This window comes from Musa acuminata, chromosome BXJ2-8 (assembly GCF_036884655.1).
Source record: "Musa acuminata AAA Group cultivar baxijiao chromosome BXJ2-8, Cavendish_Baxijiao_AAA, whole genome shotgun sequence".
Lineage (NCBI taxonomy): Eukaryota > Viridiplantae > Streptophyta > Magnoliopsida > Zingiberales > Musaceae > Musa > Musa acuminata.
This window is the reverse complement of record NC_088345.1, coordinates 46,649,651-46,668,899: the sequence shown is the minus strand read 5'-3', so window position 1 is coordinate 46,668,899 and position 19,249 is coordinate 46,649,651. Positions and strand designations below refer to the sequence as shown.

At 44.1% G+C, this 19,249-nt stretch overlaps 3 protein-coding genes across 3 annotated transcripts; 1 reads left to right on the top strand and 2 right to left on the bottom strand.

Annotated features, from left to right (window-relative positions):
• Positions 1 to 457: 457 nt before the first annotated feature.
• Positions 458 to 1,753, bottom strand: LOC135618265 (thaumatin-like protein). The gene has a single exon (XM_065119138.1). It carries the CDS (start codon positions 1,470 to 1,472, stop codon positions 720 to 722), a length of 753 nt encoding a protein of 250 aa, XP_064975210.1. The 5' UTR covers positions 1,473 to 1,753; the 3' UTR covers positions 458 to 719.
• A 10,317-nt stretch (positions 1,754 to 12,070) lies between these two features.
• LOC135619747 (probable auxin efflux carrier component 1c) lies at positions 12,071 to 15,219 on the bottom strand. Its single transcript, XM_065122034.1, has 6 exons — positions 13,459 to 15,219; positions 13,116 to 13,377; positions 12,919 to 13,004; positions 12,600 to 12,757; positions 12,404 to 12,480; positions 12,071 to 12,314 (listed from the first exon to the last, which is right to left on the bottom strand). Exons 1-6 carry the CDS (start codon positions 14,720 to 14,722, stop codon positions 12,248 to 12,250), a joined length of 1,914 nt encoding a protein of 637 aa, XP_064978106.1. The 5' UTR covers positions 14,723 to 15,219; the 3' UTR covers positions 12,071 to 12,247.
• A 2,479-nt stretch (positions 15,220 to 17,698) lies between these two features.
• LOC103995246 (basic blue protein) lies at positions 17,699 to 18,506 on the top strand. Its single transcript, XM_009415793.3, has 2 exons — positions 17,699 to 17,955; positions 18,038 to 18,506. The coding sequence occupies exons 1-2, from the start codon at positions 17,775 to 17,777 to the stop codon at positions 18,235 to 18,237; spliced, it is 381 nt and encodes a 126-aa protein (XP_009414068.2). The 5' UTR covers positions 17,699 to 17,774; the 3' UTR covers positions 18,238 to 18,506.
• The last annotated feature ends 743 nt before the right edge of the window (positions 18,507 to 19,249 follow it).

Here is a 19,249-nt window from a genome sequence, read left to right as displayed (position 1 = left end):
ATTGATCTGCGTTTTAAAGGGTCCCAACGTAATATTAAATTTTAACCAAGTATAAACTTTTTATTGTTAATGAGCATAATACAATAGCATATGTAAATTTTTTTTAGGTTTTAGAGGATATATATAGAGCTTTGTCATAATTATATATTTCTCGTGAAATCGACATGATGTTGGAGATGACATGACATCAGATAATAGCACGTGTAGCAGTGCTTATGAGTTGGTTAGTTTCACGTCTGTGATCACGAGCTATTCTTTAGCAATACCCAATATCGGTTGGGATGTCGATGGATCGCCCGATACATTCATTATATCAATCGATAACGGTTCTATGGTCATCCGTTATACCATAGAAAATATAACGGAGAAGATGTCAGTGACACGAATTAGACTTACAGCCAGCTATAAGTGACGGGACATTATGATGTTACGTGTCAGACCATATAAATTGGTATCAAATTGCGATTTTAGATATATTAGCAAGAACTCAGTAGCAAGCAAACCAAGCGACAAGACACCACAAGATCCGTGACCTCAAGCCCTCACAAAACAAGAACCTTCATAGCGGTGGAGTAGAAAGACGTGCAAACCAAACAAGCAATGCCTACCAGCGGTATATGTTGTAGCAGGGTGCAGTACCGGTATTCTACTGGTGGAATGATCCAAACGACCTTTACTAGGAAGAAGAGTGGAGGAGCAGCGGAAGTAGACAGGGAGGTTTAGTGTTGAGGGCAGAAGGTGATAAGGTAGCTGGCGCCGATGCAGGTGAAAATGCTGGTGGGATCGTCGTAGGCGTAGGAGTAGGCCCGCGGGCACGCCGCCTTGAACAGCCTCGAGTATGCCGTCGGCTTGCATTGCTGCGGGTTCCCGAAGCTGCCGGTGCAGCAGTACCGGGGGGAGCCGAAGGCGGAGCAGGCGCTCTTGCACGCGACCACTCGGTTGCTGTGGCCGGCGCGCACGGCCAGTCCCGCCGGGCACACCTCGTTGAGGTCTCTGACGCAGCCGGCGCGCCCGCACATGCCGCTCCCCCGGAACGGCGTCATCGACATGCCCAGGTTGTAGCCGTCCACCAGGCTCACATCGTAGAAGTCCTGCTTCCGGCCCTGCCCGAGGGTGATCTCTGCCAAGGTGGCCGGCGGAGCGCCCCCGACGCCTTTGCAGTAGAGCGCACCGTCGCAGTCGCCTGTCTCGCATCGGCCGCGGCCGGTGGCCGGGTCGAAGGCGCAGCCCTGGCGGCCCCAGACGCGGCCGGACCACCCCATGGGCAGGCGGAGGGAGTAGGCCTGGTTAGGAAGGAGCCGGAAGCCCCCACGGGCCAGCACGGCCTTACCGGCGCTGGGCTGGACACCTGGCCACACCGTCTCCCTGCACTTGTTGTAGAAAGCCATCGTGGTGGCCGAGGACGGACCGGCATTGACGAGAGCCAACGAGAGGAGCACTAGGAAAGAGAGGCTTGGGAGCCTGGAATCCATGGCTACTGAGGCTGGTGGCGTTCAAGCAGCTCCTACTCTTCTTACTACAGTGTGTGAGGCGTGAGAGCAGAGAAGGAAACAGGGCATACCATACGACGAAGTGGCAGCTACCGAGGACGAGTGCTGTCAGAGAGATCAGTTAGAGCAGCAGAAAGAGAGGGAAGTAATGATGGTGGGGTTACAGGTATCCTGTGTAACTCCGTAAACAACAGAGTGATGAGGAGCTGTACAAAGCGGAGGAAAGAAGAGAGGTCTTCTGATGGTAACAGTGGAAAGAGAAGGCCATGTGAGCCGTACAGATTACTGCTGGCTTTTGCACAGATTCTCTCGGCATGGGTGTCGCCTTGTCTGCCAGGATTTTGTGCTGTTCCGTGCCTGTGACCCAGGAAAAGCTCTTTCTGCAACAATGTCACTACATTAGAATCCATCCTTAACACCATAAAATCTAAGCAAAACTATGAATGAATATTAGTGGAGGCGGATGTAGATCTAAATGTTATGTTGATTGTCATAAACTTTGCAAGATTGACATCCGAGATGGGCCCTGAAATCTGAGTCTTCATCACCTGGTATGCTTTGTGACAGCAGGGCAGGTTATGAAGACCATCATTTTGACCTTGAAAGACACGCAACTCGAAGTACTTTTCACTGCAAAGAAGAGGCTTCATGCTGACAAACAGGACAGAAATGCTCCCAGTACATGTTGCTTTTCCTATACAACCAAATGTTATCCTTTTTGGATGAATTATATATACATATTGATGGGTTATAGACAGGAATAATCTTTGTATAGGAATAAATACTAGAAAATCAAAATACGTAACGGAATAAAATGGAAACACAATCAAACAGAACACCAAGATATACGTGGAAAACCCCTTCAATGTGAAGGGTAAAAACCACGGGGCAAACTAGAGATAATTCACTATGAGAATAATGAATATACAAATCTCAATCTCTTGCCCAAAACCCAAGCAACAACCACAAGAGAATAACTGGGATACAAGGATCACGTTACTGCCCACAATATCTAAAACCTCCCAAGTAATCACAGCAAGAGACTACTGTATATTTGATCTAACCTGAGATGAGAACACTACTAGATGATTGTGAACAGTCTCTCTGCGTTGTCCTTGTCTTCTTCCCTTTCTTTCTCTTCCTTTTCTGCCTTGTTCTCCTTCTTCTCTTTGGAATCTCGTGGCTCCAAAGATCTGCCTCGTTGTTGCCTTTTTATAGCTTTAATCTGCCTCTAAAACGCAGCCACCACACCCCCCTAATCTTAATTAGGGTTAGGTTAAGAGGGGGTGTGAGCTGTGGGCTGATAAAGCCCACATGGGCTGAATATGGGCCATCAGCCCAACAACCTCCCCCTTCAGCCCATAAGGGAGGCTGTCCCATGACTCCTCAATGTGAAGCCATACCGACCAACTGTCGACATATCTCCTGTCTTTCTTTTGTTAAGGTCTTCGTCAACATGTCTACTCCGTTGTCATCTGTATGAATTTTCTGAAGCTGCAACTGCTTCTCTTCAAATACATTTCGAATCCAGTGGTATCTGACATCTATATGCTTTGACTTGGAATGAAACATTGGGATCTTACACAAATGGATGGCACTCTGGCTGTCACAATGCACCACATAATTTTTCTATTTCAGCCCCAATTCTTGTAAGAATTCTTTCATCCATAACATTTCTTTGCATACCTCTGTAGCAGCAATATATTCTGCTTCTATGGTGGAGAGAGCAATACACCTTTGTAACCTGGATTGCCATGACACAGCTCCCCCTGCAAAAGTAAGTACATAACCTGAAGTAGACTTCCTCGTATCTATATCTCTTGCCATATCTGCATCTGTGTAACCTGTTAACGCGGGTGGTCCACCTCCAAAGCTTAAACAAACCTTAGAGCTCCCTCTGAGATCTCTAAAAATCCACTTCACTGCTGCCCAGTGCTCTTTGCTTGGATTTGCAAGAAATCTGCTAGTAACACCCACTGCATATGCGATATCCGGCCTCGTACATACCATTGCATACATTAAACTTCCAACTGCTGAAGCATAAGGAACCTTTTGCATTTTCTCCTTCTCCTCATCACTTGACGGACTCTGTTCTGAGCACAACTTGAAGTGACCTGCAAGAGGAGAACCAACTGGCTTAGCATTGCTCATACTAAATCTTTCCAATACCTTCTCGATGTATTTCTCCTGTGACAACCAAATCTTCTTGTTTTTCCTGTCACGAGAAATCTGTATGCCTAGTATTTGCTTTGCTGGCCCCATGTCCTTCATTGCAAAAGACTCACTCAGTTCCTTCTTCAACCTGTCAATTTTAGACATATCTTTTCCAAGAATAAGCATGTCATCAACATAAAGTAAGAGAATAATAAAATTCTCACCAAACCATTTGATGTACACACAATGATCTGAAGCCGTTCTTTTGTATCCATTTTCTGTCATAAATGAATCAAACTTTCTGTACCACTATCTTGGAGCTTGCTTTAGCCCATACAAGCTCTTCTTCAACTTGCAGACAAAATTATCTTTACCTTTGACTTTGAAGCCTTCTGGTTGCTCCATATAAATTTCCTTTTCCAAATCACCATGAAGGAAAGCTGTCTTCACATCTAACTGCTCAACCTCCAAGTCCTGGCTAGCAGCAATACCAAGAGCAACACGAATAGAAGACATTTTAACAACAGGAGAAAATATCTCTTCAAAGTCAATACCTTTCATTTGACCAAAGCCTTTCACAACCAATCTAGCTTTGTACTTTGGTTGAGAACAATATTCTTGAGTCTTCAACCTAAAAACCCACTTGTTCTTCAAGGCCTTCATTCCATTTGGTAGCAGCACCAAATCATAAGTGTGGTTCTTCTGAAGAGCATCCATCTCTTCCTGCATAGCAACTAACCACTTCTCTTTCTGCTCACTCTCAACTGCTTCCTGGTAACTCTCTGGTTCACCTGCATCAGTAAGCATCACATACTCATCTGTAGAGTATCTTCTGGAAGGTTGACGTTGTCTAGAAGATCTTCTCAATTGAGGTTCTGCGGGAACTTGCTCTCCTACTTCTTCTTGCTCAACATGTCCTGCAGGTAAATCAATATCAGGCTCTACACTATTTTCCTGCACATCTCCCCCATCACCCTGATATACTGGAGGAATAACTGGGTCACAATCTGCTAATCCTTCTACAGAAGTCTTGGCTGGTGCCTTCTTCTTCAAATCCTCAAAGGTTTGATCCTCAAAGAAGACCACATCTCTACTCCTGAACACCTTCTGCTTTTCTGGATCCCAAAGCCTGTAACCAAACTGATCATGTGAGTAACCAAGAAAAATACATTCTTTAGACTTACCATCTAGCTTGGACCTCTCATTATCTGGAACATGTGCAAATGCACGACAACCAAACACTCTCAAATGCCTGTAGGAAACATCTTTCCCTGACCATACATGCTCTGCAACATCACCATCTAGGACTGTACATGGTGATAAGTTGATCACATCAACTGCAGTCCTCAAAGCCTCATCCCAAAACCTTTTGGGTAGCTTGGCCTGTGAAAGCATACATCTGATCTTTTCCATGATGGTGCGGTTCATCCTCTCTGCAATTGCATTATGCTGAGGTGTACCAGGAACTGTCATCTCATGTTGGATCCCATGCGACCTGCAATAGTCATTAAACAATCCCATATACTCACCACCATTATCTGATCTTATGCATTTCAATTTCCTTTCTGTCTCCCTTTCAACCCTGGCATGAAACTCTTTGAAGACATTAATAACCTGATCTTTGGTCTTCAAAGCATAAGCCCAAACTTTCCTGGAAAAATCATCTATAAAAGTGACAAAATAAAGTGCACCACTTATACCAAGAACATCAACAGATCCACCAGGAGTTTTTGTCCTCAAAGGACCACATACATCTGTATAAACACGGTCTAAGGCATGCATTTTTCTAGACAAAGCAGTACTAGCAAATGAAACTCTATGTTGTTTACCAGCCAAACAATCAATACAAGGGTTCAGATGTATACCTTTGAGATCTGGTAATACCTCTCTCTTGGAAAGAGCTTGCAGCCCCTTCTCGCTCATGTGTCCCAATCGCCTATGCCACAACTCCATACTGAAGTCTTTCTCTATAGCATTTAACTGCTCACCATAAGCTTTAGCCTGCAACCTGTACAAAGTGTGACATTTCTTTCCATTAGCTATAACAAGAGAACCCTTATTGAGCTTCCATTGCCCTCTGTGAAATCTGCTTTCATACTCTTCATCATCTAGTCTTCCAACTGAAATTAAATTTAGCCTCAAGTCAACCACATGCCTCACATCCTTAAGTACCAACTTACAGCCAAGGTTGGTCTTTAAATGGATATCACCCATGCCAATGATGTCTGCTGTGCCATAGTTGCCCATCTTGACAACACCAAAGTTTCCAGACCTGTATGTAGCAAAAAACTCCCTCCGTGGTGTAGCATGATAAGAAGCACCTGTGTCAATCACCCACTCAAGATCCTGACACACACAAGAAAAAATATCATCAGAAGGAGACAAAATCAAATAATCACCACCCTGCACTGTAGCTGTAGTATTATCCTTTGACTCTGTAGACTCCACTTCTTTTCCCTTTTTCTTGTTCTTCTTAGGTTGCTTACATTGGTTCTTGTAATGTCCTTTCTCACCACAGTTATAGCAAACAATATCTTTTCTTGATCTTGACTTGCTCCTACCCATACGTGAACTGCTTCTAGACTTTGACCTTCCTCTGTTCTCTGAGATAAGTGCCTGTGAATCATTCTGAGATGTTGCCGAACTCTTTCTTCTCAACTCCTCATTCAACAAACTGCTTGTTACTTGACTCATAGTGACAATACCATCTGGCGCAGAATTACTAAGGGAAACCACCAGTGTCTCCCAACTTTCTGGTAATGAACTGAGAAGTAACAATGCCTGCAACTCATCATCAAGAGACATTCTCATAGAGGATAACTGGTTAGTAATACTCTGCATTTCATTCAAATGCTCAGCAATAGAAGCACCCTCTCTATATTTTAGGTTCACAAGTTTTCTGATCAAAAAAGCTTTGTTGCCAGCTGTTTTTCTTTCATAGAGACTTTCCAATATTTTCCAAAGAGAATATGCAGAAATTTCAGTAGAAACATGGTGAAATACACTATCATCAAGCCACTGTCTAATAAATCCAATTATTTTTCGATCTAACCTCTTCCACTCATCATCTATCATAGTTGTAGGTTTTGCACTATCCCCTTGCAAAGGTCCATACAAATCTTTGCAATACAAGAGATCTTCCATTCTTGGTTTCCATATCATCCAATTATTTCCATTCAAACTAATCATGCGAGAAATATTACTGGCCTCCATATTCAAATACAAAAATTAAATCACCAAAACCCCACTCTGATACCAGTTGATGGGGATATAGACAGGAATAACCTTTGTATAGGAACAAATACTAGAAGACCAAAATACGCAGCGGAATAAAATGGAAACACAATCAAACAGAACACCAAGATATACGTGGAAAACCCCTTCAATGTGAAGGGTAAAAACCACGGGGCAAACTAGAGATAATTCACTATGAGAATAATGAATATACAAATCTTAATCTCTTGCCCAAAACCCAAGCAACAACCACAAGAGAATAACTGGGATACAAGGATCACGTTACTGCCCACAATATCTAAAACCTCCCAAGTAATCACAGCAAGAGACTACTGTATATTTGATCTAACCTGAGATGAAAACACTGCTAGATGATTGTGAACAGTCTCTCTGCGTTGTCCTTGTCTTCTTTCCTTTCTTTCTCTTCCTTTTCTGCCTTGTTCTCCTTCTTCTCTTTGGAATCTCGTGGCTCCAAAGATCTGCCTCGTTGTTACCTTTTTATAGCTTTAATCTGTCTCTAAAACGCAGCCACCACACCCCCCTAATCTTAATTAGGGTTAGATTAAGAGGGGGTGTGAGCTGTGGGCTGATAAAGCCCACATGGGCTGAATATGGGCCATCAGCCCAACACATATATGATGCATGATGGGTTGGATCAACTTTTGGCTTTTTGATAGGTTGGGTCCTCAGACATTGTATCAGGAATTACAGCTCCTAACATCTTATTCCATGAACAAGACAACACCACTAGAGTGAACAATACAGTAATTTCCTCTAAGCAAAAACAAAAAATAAATGAAAAATAGAATTTATTTTGCTTATAGTACCTGAAGTTACTAAGCTATTAAATATTCTTTTAGTTACCATTCTAATATGATGAAAATAAATAAAAATTCATTTAATTCAGATGATATTGTAGGAAATCTGATTCAATCCCAACATACACTAACAAAGAATCATAAACAACAAAGATAAATTCTTTATTGTTGCGTTTCAATCAGGTGATTTGATACTCTATTTATTCTAGGAAAAAAAAATTATAATTGAGATAGGCCCAACCAAGTCTCATAAACCCAATTCTCAGCCCAAGCCCGGCCCATAAGCTGGCCTACAACCAGCCCAAGGATCCGCAATCAGTCTTCTATTCATACCCACCATATATATATATATATATATATATATATATATATATATATATATATATATATATATATATATATATATATATATATATCATCGCCATCAGATGGATTCAGTTTAAACGACCTTAATCCTTACTAAGGCATTAACTGATTTAACTTAGAACGGCCAAATTGCTTATGTATTAAAGAACCCAAAAGATAATGTCATTTACTTGTGCTGCTTTCTCCCTTCGTGCCTGAGACGTTGGAGTGAAGGAATGCCTCAAAGTGCCAATTGGTAGCATCCCGTATGTGAGGAGGAAGTGACTGTTCATTGATGACCCTTTAATGCTGTGCTACATTGCGTGCCTGAATTGGTCGACAGGAGGAACCCATCCATCAACATCCCCCACCACCCTTCACAGAGACCTCACTAGCTTCAGTAGCTTTATCCCCCCCCCCCCCCCCCCCCCCCCCCAGACTCCGCTGGTACTACCGCCCATCGAGCCTCTCTCGTGGCCATGCCGGACCAAATCCCCTACCCGGTCCCATTACACAGCGTCATTACGTCGAACAGAAGAAGCATCGATGAATCCCATCAGCCAAAGCTAGGCTGTGGCCATGTCAAGCCCTGAAAGTACTGCCACCAACCACAAGACACATGGATCCAGCTACCTTTCCAAGAGCTTCCATGGCGTCGTCGATGGGTCACGAGGTGCATAAATGCATGCATGCACGCAGTGGGCCGCCCCCGCCCACGTGGGCTCCGAGCCGGCGGCCATCGCCTCGCCCCGCCATGGGAGACGGAGCTATGATAATGCCATAAAGAAGAGAGGCAACAGCACGTTGGTCGACATCGGAGACGTTGCACAGAAGTTTGCGGGAAAGAAATGGAAGGGGAGAGAGAGAGAGAGAGAGGTGGTCCATGGCGATGGCGTCGTGGTTTGGTGAAGGTTATTGTGGCGGTGGGACACCGGTGGTGGTGGGAGTCGTACCAGTTGTTATAATTGCGTGGAGACGCCGACGAGGAGTCGCTGTTTTAGGTGCGGGCGATGTCCGCCACTTGCCGGTGTCTGGTCGGCCGTGGGAGGGGCAGCGGTACCCCACCGCTCTCTCTCCTCTTGCTTTTGTGCTGTTGCTGTTGTCCCTTATCCTGTTCTCCTATCTTTGAACTCTCTTTTGCCTGTTCTTCATCCAAAGTTGGTTTAATTGTGCTTCACAAGCAAGAATATTGAGAGATAATTACTCCTCTGATTAGATAAATAAAAGTCAAACTTCGTATAAGATTTAGTTATAAAATATTATATTTTTTGTTATTTCCATAGTGATGTACTAAACCCATTTACCAACTAATAAAATTTCTTTTGGTTATTTCATTTTAATTTTATATTATTTGTAGCTGAGTTTTCCTTTTTTTTTTTTTTTTTCTTTTTATCATTGGATTCAAATTCACAACATTTTTGAGATATGACCAACAACTGATATCCACTATTATGTGAATGCTATATAATTGAATTGTCACATAAAAATTAACATAATTAAAAAAAGATTATAATGATGTCTATTCAGATATTCGAATTGATTAGTGCATTGTTGCACATCTAATTATGAGTGTTTATATGATGCGATGAATTTTTTTTATTTTTTTTGTGATAGTAATATATTGCTCAATTCTTTTTTTTTTTTAGAAAGCCAAGAAAAAGATGGCATTTGGGATGAGTGTGCAAATAAAAGATTTCTCAATTGGTATACATTGTATAATCTTAATCTTATTAATATCCACATCAGCCAAATGAAAAGAGACATGGACATGGCCCTATCAATATCTGAAATCACCTTCAGCACCCATCCTAAGAACACTAACAGCAATTTGATTTAGGGAGACCACCATTTCCAACATGATTGAAGATAGAGGAGGTTGGAAGTGAAGCTCTTGCAACAACACATGCTCTACTAATTGGTTGTCTCAATGATTGGCTTTAGTGGTTATGTGGTGCCAAGTAGCTTCTCCACAGTGTAAGCAAAGATTGGGGTGAAGGTGGACAACATTTCTAATGATGAGATGATGAGGTAGAGAGGCAGAGATCAACAAAATTCCTAAGGGATTGACCCACACAGAATCCAATTGATTGAAGAGTCTTCACAGATAGATAGATAGATAGATACACAATCCCTTATTTATTTACTTAAAGCATTTGAATGGAATGATAATGATCAATAATTTAATATGTATTATTATATATTAAAAAACCATGTTCATATAATCCAAGTTTATTCCAAAATTGTATATGAAACTTTCAATTGTATTATTTTGAATGAAAATTAGAACTTTGTCTCAGCAAGCCACAAAGCACACCCTATTTGTGATGAGTTGGACATTGCTTTTAATGTGGAATTCCAGCTTATGTGGACACTGCATCCAAGCAACATAGTCTTTTCTCAAGAGCAATTATGAGGTGGATATCATTTAATGAGGTGTCACTTCATTTCCTCGACTTATATTTGAACCACAAATTGGCACCAAATATATTAGTTCATAGTACAGTTGACAGATAAAATGAGAATAGATTTTACTTGTTTTATATTATCATGCAAAGCTTTCCTTTCTCCATAATTAATTATTACTTTAAATATTTACTTAGAGAAAGGAAATTGGTTATCCACTGTATTGTGAGTTTTGAATATATATATATATATGTGTGTGTGTGTGTGTGTGTGTGTGTATATGTATATATATATATATATGTATATATATATATGTGTGTATATATATATGTATGTATGTATATATATGTATGTATATATATATGTATGTATGTATATATATGTATGTATATATATATATATGTATGTATATATATATTGCTTTAAACACAAGAAAATTGATAATTAATGTTACATAGTATTAGTTTAAATGAAAATGTTCTATTTCAAGTTTTTTCCAACTCTATTCATTTTAAAAAAAATAAAAAATAAATAAAAATCTTAAGTCTCCACTTTTCTTATTCTTGTTGCATTTATGAGAGAATCTATTTCTTTCTGTTTAACTTTTTATGTTCAGACTAATTATAAATTATTTTTATAATTAATTATCTTTAACATTTCGATCCTTATATTTATAAAAATAAATATATTGAGATCTTCAAACATGATTAAAGAAATAATTCTATTTCTTTCTGTTGGAGCAATAGATGTTTCAGTTTAGTGTATATAGAAATCTCAATATAACTTTTAAAAATATAAGGATCGGAATATTAAAAATAGATAAATACAATGGATAATATAATTAGCCCTTTATATTTATTTCACTAAATATCCTATTTATTCAACAGTATTTGCTAAAAATCTAGAAAAATATGTTCATGTATTCCCTTATTTCAGTGAGGATTGGATCGAGTGCATGTGTTCGACGAAATGCCCGTAGAGAACACTTCTCTTTTGCCAGAGGAGAGCACGGCAAATCACGGATAACTCGCGACGAGAGGAAACGCAATCTGTCGTTCAGGTGCTACGAAGGATTCATCGGTGCAAAAGTGCGAGTTTAATGGTGAAGCAATGCTTCATCCACCGGAAAGGCCCACCACCTCCGGTTGCCGTCCACGCCTTTCCATGGCCCTTGATTTCCGTAGAAGAACACTACTGATCTTACCCGAAGGTGGAAAGCTTAGCTACCTGAAAAGAAGGGCAGCGAGAAGCAGCAGTCCTTTTCCCATGGATCGATTGCGACCCAAGATGAAGGCTGTCGCAGAATATGTGGAAGGAGTCGCCGTCAAATCCATCACTCAGGCGTACAAGACCTTCTCCTCCACTCTTTTTAGCTCCACATCACCTTTTGTTCTGAACCACCATTGTCCCAGCAGAGACCTCATCCTCTCTCCTCTCCTTCCGTAGCTTATCATGGGAGGTTTGACTTGGCTACGTTCATTCGAAGGAACACCTAAAACTCTATTCCGGACACACACTGATTACGTACGTGGAAGGAAATGATGCGCTGTCTGTCTCTTTCTTTTAACCCTTCCTCTGTAATTGACAGGTATTCGGAACGAAAACTAAGGCGAGTACAGAACAAGAGAACAGAAAGAGCAGCTCAGATTGAAATAGCACATCATTTTGTGACATCATCATATCTCCAAAGAAAGAAGAATCGCATCTGGTCCGATTCGGAGTTAGATTTTGGGTTGCTTCGTTAATCTTCTCTTGCCTTTTGCTGCCAATTCCTGTAGTAAGAAAGATTACCCACTCTGCAGATCAGAGCCCCAGTAAGATGTAGTACACCAGCGTGATTGGCAGCGCAATCAGCATCCCAAATATCACCCTGTGGCAAGTTGAACACCGATCAAGCACGCGGTAGAGTGTATGTATGGCAGAGAGCAGGAGAGAATGTTTGCAGAGCTCTGTACTCACGCTGTACTGAGGATATCGGGATGCAAATTGTACTCCTTCGCAAACACGAAAGGGACGATACCTTGCGGGAGTGACGCCTGCCGGGAGTCCAGGCCATCGCCACCGTAAAGAAAGAAAAAAGAAGAGTGAGTGAGGCCACCGTGGTGTCAGAGGGCAAAGACCGGTGAAGATGGAACGGGAGAGGGGAGGATGATACCTGCACGATGGCGATGCGGAGGAGGACGCCGCGGAGACCCACGGAAATGGAGGCGGCGGCCATGACAGCTGGGCCTGTTAGGAATCTCACGGCCATGGCAAAAGCTGCCACCGAATTCCCACATGCTATGATCCTCGGCTGCAGCGCCATGAACAGCCCTGACCAAAAGAAAGCCCATCAGGAGACAGTTCTCGGTAGCAAAGTAGCGCAAAAAGATAACGTCGAACGGCTCGCGAGCATGCCAGGGGAAGAACAATTCGCGCTAACGTGTCTTTTCTGCCACATGAAGGGAATGGGAAAGGTCGCAGTGGTTACTGACCCAGGCTGAACATGGCCATTCCGAGGCCTGCGTCCGACAAGATGGAGATGGAGCCCGAGACAATGTCGGGCATGTTAACTTGCCATCTACAGGACCAAATAAATAGGGTTAAGAAAAGGAAGGAAGCGAGCAGGACTGCTGCTTGCTACTGTAGATACGTCAACTCTGTAGTATGGGGGTGTGATATGGGATTTTACTTGAAGGAGATGAGAGACCAGACGACGCCGATGAGGCTGGAGTAGGTGTTGGGGTTGCGGATCAGCTTCCTCCACACCATGATCAGGATGAGCCTCGTCATGACGCTCGTCGGTGGCATCGTCGTCACCCGCGTGAGCCCGGCCTTGGCTGGTCCCTGGACCTTGTCGTCGACGGCGTCGTGCCCGCAGCCGTCTCCTTTGTTTCCGAAGCTGAAGTCGTCCCTCTCCAAGCAGTCCGCCGGGTTCTCCTTCCGCCCCTCCACTGATGCCGTCAAACCAAATTCACAGCTCAGTAATGGCTATAATCTGAAGAAGTTAGTCAGAACTTGGGTTGATGGAATACTTCTGCCAGGCGAAACGGCCACTCGGACTTCTTTAAGAGCCGAAGGAACGACGGACGGAAAGCCGTACTCGTGGTGGTGGTTATTACTGCCGACGAACACGTCGGAGACCGGTGAAGCGCTTGAGCTCCACACGAACATGTGAAGATCCTTAGTCCCACCATCCTCCGCCTTGAACACGGGTGCTTGCCCGTTGGCCTTTTTGGACCCCGTCGCCACCTCCGCCGCCGTCCCCTTGGGAGCGGTAGGCGCCGTCGGGGTGAACACTGAGGGATTCGGTGCTGGGTAGTGCGGCGTACTCGCCGTCGCCGGCAATTGGTAACTGATCTTGGACTTGGCAACCGCATTGCCGGCGGTGGCCGTTGCGGTGGCATTGGCCACTCCATGCTCCTCCTCGTAGTTGGAGGGCCGCGGCGTGGTGGCGCCTTTCGTCCCATAGACGTCGGCGGCGCCGAAGTTGGAGCTCCGCCCGACCATAGAGTAGAAGTCAGTGTGGTTGAAGCTGGAACCCCGGGGCGTGGGGTTCCTCGACGACTGCAGCGAGTAGATCTCGGCGTTGGTGAGGTTGGAGGGACGGGGGGTGGTGGCGGAGAACCCCATGGACCGCCGCGAGTACAAGTCCGACCGCGACGCGTTCGACCGCCGCACCGTGACGTGGAGCTTGCCGTCCTCCTTGACTTCGGCCTCCGTCTCCAGCATGTCGCCGTGCCCATCGAGCGACGTGACGTCGGAATCCACGGTGATGGACGCGATGGCGCCGGCAGTGTCCGGGAACTGCTCCGTGATCAGGATCCGAGCGGCGCGGTACTCGAACAGGAACAGCATGAGCGTGTACCAGATGATGCACTGCAGCACCACGATCTGGACCATAAGGCTGCCGGAGTAGCTGCCGTACATGCCCTTAAGCAGCGGGATGCCCATGACGAGGGTGTTGGGCAACGTGGACAGGGAGAAGATGGTGATGGTCCACTCGAGGGAGCCACGGCGGCTGAGCCTGTTCCAGGCGGCGAGCATGGCGAGCACCATCAGCTTCTGCAGCGTGTCCGCGGCGATGAACCGCATGTTCATCTCGTATGGGTTGTTAGTGGAGATGAAGTGGAAGGAGAGGAGCGGCACCGCGAAGAGCGCCACGAAGCGGTTGATCCCGGAGCACTGGTCCGGCGTGAAGATCTTCCACCACTTCACCGACCCATACGCCAGTATCATCGCCACGTACAGCGGCACCACCGCCGTCATCACATGGTAGAAGTCTGCACCCGTAATCATCTCGTCCTCCTTTCTTCTTCTCCTCCTCTTCTTCTTCTTCTTCTATCTGCTTGCTTGGGGTGCCAAGAATACAAGAGGAGGATTACGAGGAGAGGAAGGAAACAAGGAGATAAGGTGGCGTCCTAAGAGTTCATGGCATCAAGAAGCATGTGTTTTTGCTTTGATTTGTGGAGCCGAGGATTAGCAACAGGAGCAACAGCAGAGATAAAGAGAGAGAGAGAGAGAGAGAGCGCTTCTCGAGAGTAGCGCGCTTGGGAGGGAGAGAGCAGCCTCTTCCTCTTCCTTTCTCTCTCTCTCTCTCACTGCCCGGTCTCCGAGCATGGACTGCCTCTTTCTTTATTGACCCTTTCTCCCAAACTGGCTACTTTTTGCTTTGGACTTTCTCTCGTTCCTTTCCACCTCGCACTTGCTGTTCCCAGTTGCCTCCCTCTTTGAGGATCTGAGGAGCTCGTGGGGGGAGGCGATGGGTGGCGTTGGGAGTCCTCAGGCTTTTGCTCTTTACTGGCTTATAATACTCTCTAAATCTAACACTCGTTCTTATTCAATTATATGATTTCTGGCTAATGTTCCGATTTTTTGTAGCCACTAAAACTCAAAAGAAGGAAGACGACATGGGAGGAGGCGCTGATTGAAGCCAGCCGAGGAGGTGGTGGGTGAGGGTGTTCGCGTGGGCCGCTGCTGACGCCTCAGTCCTAACAAGATTTGCTTTTATCTACCTATTCATACATATATATTATATTATACTGTCAGATGAATATTCTTATTTTTTTTCTTTTAGATTTTCCAGCTTTATTGAGCTTAAAATTCCTAACTGATGTAAAATTACAGAGATCAAAAAGATTAAATTTAACTGGTAAAATCTTAAATGACTTCCTGAATTCGAATCTTATCCTAAGAAACTCATAAAAAAATATTATCAACAGCACTGTTACAGGGCCTCCTGAGGCATCTTTTCATCACCCTCTGTTAGATGGGAATTTTTCTGCTGCACCAGCTTTAGGGGACATGGAAATATGGAAAGGAGAGGGAGAAAAGCAAAATGCCCATAAGGAGGCAGTGTTTCAGATGCCTTTTGCATAAATACCTATTTGATTCTCAGATTTCCTCGATTGACTTGATAAACACAGTGATAACTTTTTCCATCCTGTGAAATATTTAATCGATTTGCATCCATGAAATGAGGGATTCCAAGAACAGAGAATCCTCCAGAATAGACTCCATTGCCATCTATCTGACCTCCTTGACTGGATAGAGTACTTGTGAGAGTGGCACCTGATGGATACCTTGTAGGGCTATTGATTGAACCTATACATACCCATAGCAAAGTGATTCTTAATGGGTTTACTTGCTGCAATTTGAAGATCATCAATCCTCCGAACTATATAGTATTCAGCTTCCAGTGATGTAGAATTTGTAGATGAACATGAGCTCTGAGTCTTTGCTGAGTTCATGAACCTGCCTCTTCCTGTACAGCATATGCCAAGGCATTTAGCCAGCAACCTGTTGTTGATGGAAATGCTCGAATCTTTACCCAAAGCATCCGTTGAGAATTTGCTGCAAGACCCAACCCGAGCACGGAGAACTACTCAGCAGGCAAAAAGAGAGCTGATGAACAGTAACCGGGGAACTTTTTCTTGTACAATACATGCAGCTACTGTTGCTGGGAATAGATGCAGTCATCCATTTGTCATCATGGAAAGCAAGAGAAACATGTCCTCACAGAATAAAGGAAGAACGATGGATAAAATGGAAGGATTGTGTTTGTTTGTCCCTGAAATCAATGCTACAATGACCGTCAACAGACATCCTTGAATGGGAGAGCGAGAACAGCCATCCAATGGTACGTGTGTCGTGGCACACATCACGACCAATGGAGGAATTGCGTCGAACATGTTGGATACGTTTCCTTCGCAGAGACGTCGTTTGCTTGGTTCTCCAGAATTGGGCCTTGGCTACAAGATTTGATGAGTTCTGACGAATCAAGCCCAGGGAAGTGGAACATGGAGGTTCTCCTTCCATTGACGAAGCGATTCAAGCTTCGGTGTCAGTGACTGCTCTCTAACAACCATATGTTCCTGCCACTGAGTTGCTTCCATGAATGAACAAGCTCTCCTCGATCATGGACTCAAGCTCCTTCCGCGCGTCCTTGTACGGCCAGAACTAGTAGGGGCTCACGAGGGTGAAAGCGAGAAGCCTCCGCTTCTCTGGCGGCCTTACCACCACCCCCAACTTCGACCACCCAGCATCCAGAACCGAATCCCATCACAGAAAAACATTGACTTTGTGAAGGAGAGCCAGAAAGAGAGGATTTTGGTGACGTAAATCTCTTGCAATGGGACTTAGAGTTGACTTTTGATCGAAGAAGAAGAAGAAAGGCTTGGGAGATGCAAAGCGAGCATGGTGTGTGGGCGGGAAGGATGGGTTGGGAGAGCGCACACTCTCCCAACTGCTCTCTACTTGTTGCTTTGGACGAGGAGATGACGGGCAAGCCGAGAGCCTATTAGTGGACCGGCCCGGCCCAATTGTTCGTGGACGAGTCGCGGAGCAATGCTCGGTCGATCTCAGCCTCTCTGTCTTACAATTCTGTTCTGGAGATGGAAGGGAAGACAGGGTGATCGGTGTCATCCTTACTCATGAATCATGTCAGCAACTCGAACCTTCTTCCAAATGGAGAATTCCAAGCTCTGAGATCGTGCCGCATGGCATTATCTTTGCTCCATATCCGTCTCCTTTACCCACTTCCTGCGTTCGCGTGTGCAAATTCCACGCCTACCGCAGCTTTGTGCGCCGTCACCTCCAAAGAATCCATAAACTATCACCAAGAACGAAGCACGAGGAAGCCAGCGTCGCCTCCCTGGTGGGCGCAAAAGCAGCGGACTTCATGGCGTAATGGGTCGTGGAGCGCATTTTAACAACGCCACCAGTACAAAGCACAAGAACAAAAGTTGGAGTCGCCCCAAACCCTTCGGTGCCTCACCTGCCTATAAGAAGGGCACGTCTCAGGCCCTCCACTTCAATCGCCTTCTCGTTGCCAGGAAGGAGTTGAGCAGCCATGGCTCAGGGAAGGGGCAGTGCGAGCCACGTCGTGGCCCTCGGGATTGCACTCCTTTGCCTTCTCCTTCTCTGCGAGATCGGTGAAGCAGCCGTGTACACTGTGGGGGACAGTAAGGGATGGACCTTCAACACCGTCGGCTGGCCCAAAGGCAAGCGTTTCAGGGCTGGAGATGTGCTCGGTGAGCTTAGCTGGTTAATTGTCTTTCTCTACCTTTAGACCATGTTCATCGCTGATCATGCGGGGGTTGTGGTTCTACTCAGTGTTCAAGTACAGCTCGACGGCGCACAACGTGGTGGCGGTGAACGCCGCCGGCTACAGTAGGTGCACGACGCCAAGGGGGTCGAGGGTGTACAAGAACGGGAACGACCGCATCAGGCTGCGTAAAGGGACGAACTACTTCATCTGCAGCTTCGCGGGCCACTGCCAGGCGGGGATGAAGATTGCTGTGACTGCAGCTTAGTGACGACCTGTGATGCAAGTATATGGGACGAACTACTTCATATAGTGTGATAGACATGAATAAATGCACCGGCTGCTTTGGTCTTGCACAACTGCAGAATGTGGTAGGGATTGATCGTAGTGATCTACTCTGATATGATGATGATAAGGAATATGATTGAATGATCATGTATCCTAAAAACTTAAATGTTTAAGGATAAATCTGATATATGTCATACGTGGATCTATTTATTCATATATGGGTTGATGTCTAACTCTTTGTAAGAAAAAGTCAATTTTTTGACCTAATATAGAACTATCTTTATTTTGACTTATTTGACAACGTTGAGGCTCTTAGAACAATGAATAATAATATAATATTTAAACTCTGATTACTGTATATGAATTTTTATATATTTTTTTAAAAGAAATAATAATTAGCTAGAGCAAAATCGTAAATTTAAAGTCAAAACAAAAAAAAAAGAGAAAAAAGTAAGGGTAAACTTATAATTTGTGATTTTTTACATTATATATTTCGGTGCCAGGAATTCATACATGAGCTTAAAACTTGAGACGTGCTGCGTTGAGTCTGAATCACAAGTTTAAGTCAAACTAGACAATAAAGTTAACATACATGACATTGAGACTATAGTTTCTTATATCCTTGGACTTTACTCTAGAGTCTCATTTCATAAAGAGCTTCAAGTAATATGTAAACTTACAGTGACTCACTAATTTCAACTCTAAACCAAATTCGCCCAAATTCCAGTATCCATATTGGAAGGATTCATATGAATATGAATTGAGTATCATTCATATGATATGATTTTTCATCTTTTAACTTAGCTAAATGTTTTTTTTTTTTCATTTTTCTTTTTCTTAGCAGTAAAATTGGAAGAAAGGAGGGAAGATAGGAGGAAGCATAGTTCAAAAGATCATCTTGAGAGTTTAGAGGTTTAATCTGGCTGTGAAATGTTGCCTACATGGTCATTATGCATTTTTGTTAGAACTTATATCAGAATATGGAGTCTATA